This window comes from Arachis stenosperma, chromosome 9, assembly GCF_014773155.1.
Source record: "Arachis stenosperma cultivar V10309 chromosome 9, arast.V10309.gnm1.PFL2, whole genome shotgun sequence".
Lineage (NCBI taxonomy): Eukaryota > Viridiplantae > Streptophyta > Magnoliopsida > Fabales > Fabaceae > Arachis > Arachis stenosperma.
The window spans coordinates 5,910,149-5,922,514 of NC_080385.1; the positions used below are offsets into that span (position 1 = coordinate 5,910,149).

At 29.8% G+C, this 12,366-nt stretch overlaps 2 protein-coding genes across 2 annotated transcripts; both read left to right on the plus strand.

The window, feature by feature from the left end:
- The first annotated feature begins 2,339 nt into the window (after window positions 1–2,339).
- On the plus strand, window positions 2,340–4,279 carry LOC130951822 (F-box/FBD/LRR-repeat protein At5g22700-like). The gene is made up of 3 exons (XM_057880560.1): window positions 2,340–3,592; window positions 3,678–3,866; window positions 3,990–4,279. Exons 1-3 carry the CDS (start codon window positions 2,345–2,347, stop codon window positions 4,203–4,205), a joined length of 1,653 nt encoding a protein of 550 aa, XP_057736543.1. The 5' UTR covers window positions 2,340–2,344; the 3' UTR covers window positions 4,206–4,279.
- A 3,563-nt stretch (window positions 4,280–7,842) lies between these two features.
- On the plus strand, window positions 7,843–11,720 carry LOC130947741 (uncharacterized). Its single transcript, XM_057876446.1, has 3 exons — window positions 7,843–7,993; window positions 8,356–8,555; window positions 10,067–11,720. Exons 1-3 carry the CDS (start codon window positions 7,856–7,858, stop codon window positions 11,370–11,372), a joined length of 1,644 nt encoding a protein of 547 aa, XP_057732429.1. The 5' UTR covers window positions 7,843–7,855; the 3' UTR covers window positions 11,373–11,720.
- Window positions 11,721–12,366: the final 646 nt, after the last annotated feature.

Below are 12,366 nucleotides of genomic sequence, written 5' to 3' on the forward strand. Positions count from 1 at the left end.
TGCTACCTAAAAAATGTTATCGATAAAACAGTTTTTGAATAATTTGAAAATATAACAAAAAAAACCAATAAATCTTATATTTTCTGTAAGTAACAAAAAAACTTTCATATTTAATAAGCGACTTATCCATTAGATATAAATTTTGTGGTAACATTTAAATAAATATTCAGAATGTGCACAAAAAATTTTCAAAGCAAAAGTTTATCTCTAAATTTTTTATTTTTATTTTAAAAAAAAATGTAGTCATTCACATTAAAAAACACTCGACAAAAGATTACCAAATTTTAACGATAAAAGATATTATTTTTCTAATAATGATTCTAAAAATTTGCATTAAAATTTGATCTCTAAAATTATTTTTTAAATATATATTTAACAATTTTTTTATCATATTTTTAAACCTTTCATGAACTCATTTATCGTTAGTATTTTTAGTGTTATTAAGTTGATAAAAAAATTTAATAAACAATATTTTTTTATTTTTTAGCGTATTTGATAAATTTTTATTAATAAAAATAAAAATACTAAAAGATAAAAAAAAGCTACAAATTAGATTTTTTTTAAAGATCTTTCTTCATAAAAAAAATATCTTTTACATCATAATAAATAAAAGAATATTTTTATTTTATTATAACTAAATACAATTGATAAATATAAAAAAAAATTTTACAAAATATTCAAACATAATTTTTTTTATAAAATCATTTAAAAAATAACTAAAAGAAATTTAATTTTTCTTTTTAAATGATCACCAAATAAAACCCTTCTCGATGTTTCCTTCCACCGTATGTATAAATTATAAAGTGTGTGTTAAACACAACCGAAACCTTAAGTCCAGAAATTCCAGTACCTCTCGCTCATTTGTTTCATACCATCTATCACAAAGCGAAAAAGTATCGTGCTTCTACACTTTTCAAATCACCACAAATACGCTCTATTGGAAAAGGTAAGTTTATTTTTAATTTTTTTTTGTTGGAGCATGGTTGGCTAATAACTAGTGAGGTGAGGTTAATGCTTAGAGTTTAGTGGGTTAGGAAAAAAGATTGAAATTCATTCTTTAGTGATAAAGGGGATAGAGGCTGACAGACACACTTTATTTTTTTATATTAGTTTAATAATGATATTTTTCTGAAGTTTAAGATGTTAATTTTAAATATGTATTGTTTAATTTAGAGTACAAAAATCAGAGAGTTTAAATTTTGAGAGTACAAAAATTAAACCATCCAATTTTTTGAAATCGTAAAAAATTTGAGGTACTCTGATCTTTGTATGTTTCACAATTTTAAAACACTAAAAATTACCATTTTTGAGTACATCAATCTTCAATCATCTTACTTCCATAAAGATTTATGGTTGCTTTTTTATGTCTTAACTCCATTTCAAACATTATTTCACTTCAAATAATAATAATAATAATAATAATAATAATAATAATAATAATAATAATAATAAAATAAAAAAAACTTGTGATAGAGATCTACATAAGTTTTTATATTGATCTTTATATTATTATTACAGTATTTTTTTCAGATAAGTATTTTGTGTCACGATGAAAATTTGATGAACATTTTATGAATTTTACTATGAAAATCACTGGACTTAGCTGATAGTCATTCATAATCATAAATTCCTTGCTTTCCAGATGAATCATTTTGATAATAAACATGTAATACATGTGATTTATTTAACGAATGTTAGAATGATAATTTTATTATACTTAAGAATTTAAATACTAAAAGAATTATAATACGCTAATCTTTTACATCAAGAAGACAAAAAAATTTATAAAGTCTATTGGACTAATTGAGAACAGCAATAGGCCCAACAATATTTTTAAAATACAGTGAAAAACACAAGTTTATTATTAATTTTTGAAATTATTAAGTCTATATTTTAGTTACACAACTTTAATAAATAAAATTTCCAGTTGTTTTATGTACGCTTTTTTGTTATGAAGAGAGGTGAGTAATTTGTTTCATTTGTTGCAAGAATAAGATTGAAGGATCCAGCACTAAGTTAATTCTGTGCTAGTCTCTTTTAATTTTTATCCCTCTTATTCAAGCTGGTATAGACAAAGTTTTTGAAAATATAGTAGAAAAACCTCTCCGATAACCTAAGTTGCTAAGAACAGATTTTTTACAGGTATAATATAAAAATTCCTTATCTATTATTTTATATTTTCGCTTTATCTTTAGGAGAGTGTCTTTTTGTAACATTCTTTTTCTTATCCTCCTTCCAAGCCTTTCATTGGACTTTAATGCTTTAAATTTATTAAATCTCCAATACTCTCTTATGAGTATCCATCTATGATATTATATTTGCTATCAGTACTGAAGGGGAAAGAATGGACCAAATATCTGGTTTGCCAGAAGCTATACTTCATGACATTCTCGCAAGGCTTCCGGACAGAGATTCTGCCAGGACTAGTGTTTTATCAAAGGCTTGGAAAGAAACTTGGTCCACGTTTCCGATATTGTCTATTTGCGGCGATCAACATTTTAAGAGGGAAGATGTAACGGTAGACAATTATCATAGCAAAATAGACAAAGTGATTGACTATGTTGGGAGAAGATCGCTAAGGCTACGTGACCTAGGCTTAGCTATCAAAGAATTCAAGCTCATCATGGACTATGTAGACTATATGTGCATGGCCCACCATGTTGATCTATGGATGAAGATGGCTATTGAAAGTGGTGGCGAAGTATTACATTTACAGCTTCGCCTCCCTGGTCGCTATGCATGGAGATACAGTCCGGACAGGTTTTATGAACTTCCACTCAGTGTCATTGAATCCAAATCACTTACTAAGTTGGTGTTGATGGGCGGAATCAGAGTTGACCAAGCATTCCTCACCCATTCCATCAAGCTTTACTCAGTGAGAATAATAAAACTATGCAATCTACTTTTTGCACATGAAGGGATTATAGAGCATCTCATTTCACGTTGTCCTCTAATTGAAGATTTAACTGTGATTGATTGTGCTGTATATAACCCTCTAACCAGAGGAATTCCTCGAGGGTTTGCGTTCAGTCCTGTGGAATCACTATTCTTGCATGGTTTACATAAGCTCAAGAAAGCTTATATTCAAGGAATGCGGGAAGTATATATTGATGCTCCAAATCTTGAGAGCTTACATTATAATCTTCATCCAGATGCATCTTTCAAGCTGAATTTATATAGTTGCACAAATTTGAGATTGTTGTGCTTATGGAATTTGAGGAGCATTGACATTGGAGACAAATGGTTTCTTGAACTATTTTCTAAATTTCCTTTCCTTGAGAGTTTGGAACTAGACAATTGCTCTATGTCTCAGAGGATTAATATTTCGAGTGCTCAACTCAAGGTTTTGAAGTTATCATACTGCTCTAACTTGGAGGATCTTAACATTGATGCTCAAAATTTATTATCATTTGCATATGAGGGAAACAACCAACCTGGTATATCTTTTCAGAAAAGTTCTAATCAATTGGAAGTCAATTGTTTTAGCGATGTGGATTTTCAGGACCTTTATAGCTTGAGGAAATTTGTCCAAAACATTAAACCCCAAAAGATTTGGGCATCGGTCTCCCTCTTTATCCGTTCGTCAGTTCTAGTATGTATACACTTGCTATTACATTGGTTCATTCTGGTTGCATATGCCTATTTTATTTATCTGTTTGTTTGTCTGAATTCTGTAGATTAAACCAGAGCAGAGTGCGTTGCAAGTTTCATCTATTCCTCCAACTATAAAAAGCTTGGAATTACAGTTTTCTCCGAAAAATGAAGCTCACTATTTCCCTTTTATGAATTACTTGCTTTCAAGTTGCTGCCCGAACTCTATTTCATTGAATTTTCGCTCTTATCTTCATAGTAAAGAATTCATTGAGGTATGTCATTATCCTCAAATTTTCTGAGTCTTGCATTTACAACGACAACAATACTTCCATCCCAGCAGTGACTGTATAATGTGTTCTTTCTAACTCCGTTTGTTATTTTGCAAAAAACAACAGTTTTTGTATGAGATACTGATGGGCAGAAAGGAAGGGAAGTGCCACTGCAATTCAAGTAATACAAAATGTTGGTGGCATGCCTTGAAGATTGTCAAGGTTATTTGTACCTTCAAGATTGATGAGAACGCTGATTTTAAGACAATGTTAGATGCATTGCCAACATGTCATGCTGATGAAAATATTGGTTTTATCTTAGAACTGTATTCAACTGATTGACATTACTTATTTGGTTTATAACGTTGGCGTTGCTGCTGTATTAGGATAATGAGTATGTACTTAAGTGCTTACATGTATATATCAATGTTCTACAACATTATCTCTCTTTATAAGGTAACTATAGATGTGAATGTACATGTTTAGAATTTTCTCTTTTTACGAAAAAAATTAAAGCGATTGATTTATATTACTAATCCTGTGGAAGCAAATGTAAGTGTGTTTGAAATGTCATATTATTATTAAAATATACTGGATTAAACTAAAAATATACTAGATTAATATACACAAAAATCAAAATAAACTAATTATTATTTGCTAAGTACTCTAGTTGTTAGTTCCTTCTCACTCTGTATATTAGTACAATTTAATAAATTTTATATGAGCAATATTATAAAACTAGTATAGCTTTTTCAACAATTAATCAATAATATTTAAAAATAGATTTGAATACTTTAAATCTTAAATTTTATTTTAGAAAATAAAATGTGATTTGTTACTATTTATTTTATAAGTAGGACCAAGAGAAAATATGAGAGAGAAATTAATTTTGAGAAATCACACTTTACCAATGAAAATTCAAAATTTAGAAAATTCAAAATTTTTAAAAATATTGGTTAAAAATATAGTGCTAGACTGCTAAAATAAAAGTGTTGGATTGTTAGCTAAAAGTATTGACCAATATAAATTAAAATTGCTAGCCTCAAACTTTTTTCATTTTATATTTATAAAAAAGTTAAATTATCTTTATATATTTTCTTCATATTTGTAATGAGATGTTTACACTTAAAAAAGTTTTCAATTAAATCTGTGCACTAATTTTTAATTTATTATTAAATCTCTATTAACAATAAATATTACAAAAATATTTTCATCCATCTTACAATATTAACTATTAATAAATATGTCTTGGTATATTTTATTAAGTCAAATACTTTTAAAACAATAAAAATATAATTATAAATTTAAAACAAGATAAAAACAATTAAAAAAATTTTTAAATATAAAAATGTAGTTATGACACACAATAATTTAATATTATAAATTAAAAAATTAATAATTTTTATTGATATAATAATATATAATTAAATATTTATATTAAATTCTTTTACATTATTTGTACATAAAAATTAAATTTTAATAAAAATATATATTAATATACACAAAATAAAGGTAAATTACACAGATAAATTGGTTATGAAAAAAATTACATAAATATCCTAAACTGAATTTAATTACGTGCATGTCTTGTTTAATATTTTATGTAAATCGAATTAACTAAAATCGATTTATATTTTTTCAATATAAATCGAATAAAATTGATTCGATTTTATCAACCAACTTCATTCAAATTTACTATTAATACAATATATATATATATATATATATATATATATATATATATATATGTAAATTTACTATTGCACAACACATAAATCGAATCAGCTTGATTCGATTTATTAACTTTATTCCCCTATTTTTTATTTATTAACTTTAAAACATAAATATTAATAAGAAAATACTGCTATTTGGATTCAAATAAAATATAAAAAAAATTAAAATAAATAAAAATGGAAATTCATATTTTGTATTTTAATTTAAATTTCAAAAAATTTATATTTTACAAATTTATAAATTTAAAATAGAATAATAAACAACTTCTAAAAATTTATTAAAAATCATATTTTAACTTTTTAGTATATAAAGAATTATTACCAAGACTTTTAATGTTGAAAAAGTTATTATAAAGTATAATTCTCAAAAGATGGTTTAGGAATGAGGTAAGTATGGTTTTGATCTTTAAAGTTTTTCGCCAGAATCGAAACCGTCCTTCATCTAATTTTCGATTTAAAATCGTCCTTAACGTTTTTTTCGTATTAAAATTGTCCTTTTAATTTTTTTTGACAAAAATACCCTCACCACAACTAACACAATTACCTTCTCCACTATCACCAACACCAACACCAACACCAACACCAACACCAACCCCACCGCCACAACCAGCACCATCACCACCACCAACACCAACACAACCACCACCACCACCACCACCACTAACACAAACACCACCACCAACACCAACACCAACACCAACCAACACCAATACTAAGAACACTAAACAACAGCAACTTCTTCCATTCAGAAATCAAATCAGATTCAACAAGAACAAAAATCAGATTCAACAAAACCAACAACAATTCAAATATCAAATCAGATTCAACAAGAACAAAACTAACAATGATTCAACAAATCAAATCAGATTCAACAAATCAAGAAGCAGAAGACGAAGCAGACATAGAGATCGAAGCAAGAAGAAGAGGCGTCGAGGAGCAGCGGAGCAGAAGTCGACGACGAGGAGGTCATGGCGGCGGCGACGAGGGCGAGGAGGAGGATCCGACTCGACGAGGAGGGCTAGGCGCGAGGGCGAGGCGGTGACGACCAGGGCGAGGAGCGGCGTCGGCGGCGACGACCCCTTCTCTCCCCCTCCTCCCTGTTTCTCCCCCCCCCCCCCCCCCACCTTTCTTTCTCTCCCCACCCCTTGCTTCTCTGTATCCCTTTCTCTCCTTTCTTTTGGCGACGGCAGCTCCAAGCTTCGCTGGCGCCGGCGTTGTCCCCCTCCCCTTCGTATACCCTTTCTCTCCCCCCTCCCCCAACGCGTTTTCTTCCCTCCCCCTCCAACACGCGTTACACGCATTTTTTTAAATTTTATTTTTTATTATTAAAATAGGAATAGTGGTAGTTTAGGAATAATATAAAAAATTTTATTAAAAAGAACGATTTTAATACGAAAAAAACGTTAAGGACGATTTTAAATAAAAAATTAGATGAGGGACGGTTTCGATTATGATAAAAAACTTTAAGGACCAAAACTATACTTACTCTTTTAGGAATTAAAACTTGAGATTATATAGAATAAGAAGTAACAGATAGTTATATAATATAAAATAACCAATAATATTTATACAATATATAATTTAAAAAATAATAAAAATATTAAATTAATTAAATTATCATTTAATTTGTAAAATTAAGTGTAGAAAACACTTTAATGACATTGTGCATTATTTTTTAGGGGTACTCTACTGTACAAATTGGAGTGGTACAGAAAAAGTATAATTCATTTTATAGTTATTTTTATTATTTTATTATTATTCAAAATGTAGGTCCTACCTTTTATTAATCTCTTTTCCATTTTATTAAAGAAAAATCTATAAACTTATATCTTTACCATATAATTCACCTATTTTTTATTCTAAAAAGTTTTCAAATGTAAAATAGAAGTCCAAAATCACAAAAATAACCCATAACTATTTGTAGCGTATTGTATAAAGTATAAAAATATTGTAACTAAAAGTATCTTAATTATGACTAAAATTATATATTGTATAAATATAATTAGTTATTTTATATTTTATATTATATAATTTTTTATTATTTTTTATTTTTAAAAATATTAAATTTTAATTTTTATATCATTTTAAAAAATTATATTTTATAATAATTTTTTAATATCAAAAATTCTGATAATAATTTTTCATATGCCAAAGAGTTAAAATTTTAATAAAAGTATATATGATTAATTTAATATACACAAAATAAACTAATTATTATTTCATTTATCTGCTTGGAACCGAGACGACGAGTTCCCAAGCATGAAGCGTGCTTCCCTCTTCATTCAGTCATTAATTCGCTCTCAATTTGAATTTCTTTCTCATTCTCACTCTCACGGTCTGAAATTGAAAAGGTTACAACTACTATCTTCACCACCCAACACAAATTATTCGGACAAGGTAAGTCTTGTGTCCTTCTGCTTTTTTTCCCCTCCTAATATTTCACCCCCTTTTATTATTAACAATGAGCTTTTGGTTATAGATGATGCATAATAATAATAATAATAATAATAATAATAATAATAATAATAATAATAATAATAATAGTTCAGTGGGGTTAGAAGAAAATAAAAAAATTTACTGTTTGAAAAATAGCTGTGTATTCTTTTGTGCTTATATGAGATCAGCAAATTGTGTTATACAAATTTCAAAATTCAAAGGATGATTTCTTGATTTCTTTCCTATGTCATAATTCTATTTCCAACACTATATCATGTGTTGCTGTTTATTTCTCGTGAAATTCGTGATGGAAATTTACATAGGTTGGGATAGTTGATGACATTTTGGGTCATGGTTCGTCGCCGCCGCATGCTCGCCGCCGTTCCCACGCATCTCGCAGGATCCTCGGCGTTGTGTGCTCGCGTCTGGCCTCCCTCCTCCTTCTGAGCTCGGCTGCTCGCGCCTCTCTCGCCTCCGCATCTCGGCGTCACATTCTTCTCTGCCCATTGGAAGACCACCGAAGGTTACTCAATTTTTCTTGCTTACTTCTTTCGTTTTCAATCTGTTGTTCATAAAAAGAATGTGATTTGGTTAATTTAGTTTTTAATGTGTTCAAAATAATTTAGTTAAAAACAATTTGTTAATTGTGTGTTTGTGAGCTCTGATCTCTTATGATGCTATGTATGTAACGTAATTGACGAATTGCTTGGTTATGAATTTATGATGAGACTTGAATTTGTTGCATGGAAAGCTTGTTAATTTCTTATTTATCCTGCTCATTGCTGATTTTGTGTTCGTTTGCTAATTTTGAATTTGGAAAGAAAATGTTTGGAGATTGGTATCTAGTTATTTAGTTTTACTTTGTGGTTATGATATGATGATTATGCTAATCCATAAATATAACAGAGATGCGCCTTATTTCTAATTTTAATTTTGAGGTCCTGAAATTATCATTGTTAGAATTGATTGTTAATTGCCTAATTGATTAATTGTTAATAGGCTCCGTTGCTGAAGTGTGATTGTTAATTGCTTAATTGGAATTGATTGCTAATTATCTGATTGATCGTCACTGTTATTGTGTGAAATTAACATATTATTGTAGTATACTAGTATTGAACTATTGACTAATAATATGTATATTTTATTTTGGAAATTGAGACTTAATTGTTGTTAAAGTGTTGAAGATATATATTTCAAAATTTAATTTTAAGTTTTTGATTATTTTATATTGTTATTTAAGTAGGACCAGGATAGCCGAATCAATCAATAATCCACTAGTTGAACTAGTGACCTAGTACTCTGATTCGGTTCTAATAACTATGCTTGGAGTGGTTTTTTCTTTTATCACTTTACTGAATTTCGTCTCAAGCTCTTGTTGATGATTGTGCTGTGTGACTTTTTACGAGTTAGGAAGTTGAACTTGTTATTTTGTTAATTATATGTTAGCACTTCGTCTATAACTCTATATTATTAGTTGAAAATAACTTAGGACATGTTCTTATTGCAATAGATATAATCAAGACTTTAGGACATCTTATCTTTTTTTTTTTACTTAATTAGTGTAAAAACTGAAAAACTGAACCGAACCAAACCAATTCTAATTGGTTTTATTTGGTTTGATTGGCCACACAAAAAAAGTCGAACCAAACCACACCGAACATTTTACATATAATTGGTTCGGATGACTTTTTTTTTTCAATAAAAAAAAAAAAGAAACAGAACCAAACTGCAAACTGAACACCCCTATTCAAGAGCATGCTTACATCGGTTGAGCGACCAATTGTGGTTACCACACTACAAGTAGCTATAGAATTTATATGTCAATGCTTAGCAATAAATTTATTGTTTTTCTTTTCCCTTAAATCTCAATGAATAAGTATCTATATGAACATCAAGTGCTTGCATAATGTGCAAGCCATTATCACGTTCCTTTTAAGTTTGGCTGCTAGGTGTTTGATAAAATGTCTGAATGAAAAGGGTTACTCTTTTTAGAGTCATTATTTGTTTCCATTCGTTTTGAGTGTTATTTTTCAGTTCCTATATTTTTCTTGGAAGTAATGGAACTGTCTTCTGGAATTTGGAAGCTGCTTTCCGTGTCAAAACCAACAAATCTACACCTTTTAACCTGAATTCGATGCCTTATCACTGTTATCAAGATGTTTCCAACCTGCAATGCTATCAGAGTGACTTTTCCAAGCTAGAAGAATTGACTCGGGTTCTGGCAAATGTGGATGCAATTAATGGAAAACTTGTTGACACAATTAGTAATTCAACCATTTTTGATGAGCAGATTAATCATGATATGTGTACCTTCAAGTCTTTTGTCCGGGCCTTTATTGGATCTCCACCAGTTCAGCACAAAATGAAACAGGTTCTGGTCTCCACCATGGGAACACAAAATGAACCATTTTCTCCTTTCAGTCAAGCAAGAGAAAGAGAACCTATAGTGATTGATAACCTTGCCAAAGTGAGCAACTTTCTTGATGTTTCTACTCAACAAAGGAAGGTAGTTCGTTTCAAAGTGTGTCCACAGGCAACCCAGCACCGCATATTGATTGGTACACTCAAGGAAGTTCTGAATAATTTTAAAGTTGATTTGGATGCTTTGGATTCTCAGGGCTTTGACAAAGATACTATAATGGGTCAGCAAATTGTTCTTACCTGCCTGAAGTTTCTCATTGAAGCTGCTGTTTCCAATGAACCTGAATCCACTTCATGGATGAGGCTTTCACCTTCAAAAAATGTCAACACCTCTGGTTCCCAGAAATGGGAAGATGTTCTTGAGATGTTCAATGATCTGATCGAGTATTTTAGAGCCGAAACAAGATTAAAGTTGCATGTGGCTAAGGCTGAAGTCATGAGAGAAGGGCTTTTGCAAATCAAGGACATTTTGATTGACAACAGTATTGGATACGAGGAAGCTAGATACCAAGAACGCCTGGTGCAAAAGAAGCTTTCCAAAACATTGGGACACTCATCTCGCTGCTTATTCACGCTATTATTATATTACCTCTTTGGAAGAGTCTCAGATATTGAAGTAGACATAGCTGGGGGAGTTTACCAGAGTGGAAGTGACAATAAGAACTGGTTGTGTATGGGAAGAATTTTGACTTCAGATAGTGAGAAGATGATTGGGCGTGGTGTGAAGCAGTTGGATAGAGCACTTAGCCTTTTCAAGTTTGTATGGGAAACTGCTGAAATGAAAGGTCATTTGGACCTTCAAGGTCATTTGTGGTGTGTTGGAGAACACAATAGGGTTCTTAGGTACAGAAGAAATACATACTTTTTCATGGCATTTGCCTTTAATCTTGGAAACTCATATGCAGTTGTTTTCATGTGAATTTGATAGTTAAAAATCGTTAAATAACAATTTAGTCATGCATGTCAAATCATCTAACGATTCTTAACTATTAATGTCGCATGAAGACAAACTGTATGTGAGTATTTTTACAAAATCATTCAACCTCTATTCTATGATTTTTATTCTTTCCATAGCTTTTGTTCTCACAAACAAATGTTCAATTGCAAATGATCTTGTGTATGTGCCCATTTTCATATGAATAATTTAGTCTATTAGATTTTGGAACAGTATCTAAATGAAGAATGGAGGATGCTGATGTAGGATACGAAATTTTTCACTTGCCCTTAATTGCTACCAATCATACAAATGCGCCTTCCACAAATTCTATGTACCTTAAACTCTTCAGAAAATATGCCATAAGCCAATAACAATAAGCATAGATTTTAAATTCTTCCTACTTGACTGATGTTATATCGCCACTATCTAATGCTATGGGAAGTAGGGAACAAAATTAAACTAAAAATTCCACTTTACTTTTTAAGCTTATGGCTAAATGAAAATACGTAGAGCAACATCATGATAGTTCATCATCTTGCACGAAAATTTGCTAAGAATTTTGGCATATTACAAGGTGTAAAATGACCAAACTTTTGAGATCGTCAACACACTGAATACATATAATTAGCCACACAAAACAAAATTGCATATCGTCTCATGTTTAGGGTGGGAAAGGTACACAACAAAATTTCATGATGTGTAGTTTGATAACGATCCTATCCTTTTGGTAAGGCATAAATAAGATTTTTATCCTATTTTTTTACGTTGAGAGTAAATAAATACTCTTGTTTTATGTTTTTTTTTCCTCAATAATGTGGCACAATTTTTTATTAGTTTTTATTTTGTTAAATTTTAAAATTTTTAAATTAAAAAGTAAAACCTTATAAATTATAATACTAACTTAAAATATAATTAATGGACTAAATTATTATCCTAACACTTAAGAATCCCCATTTTTGGCTCCATAAAAATATAC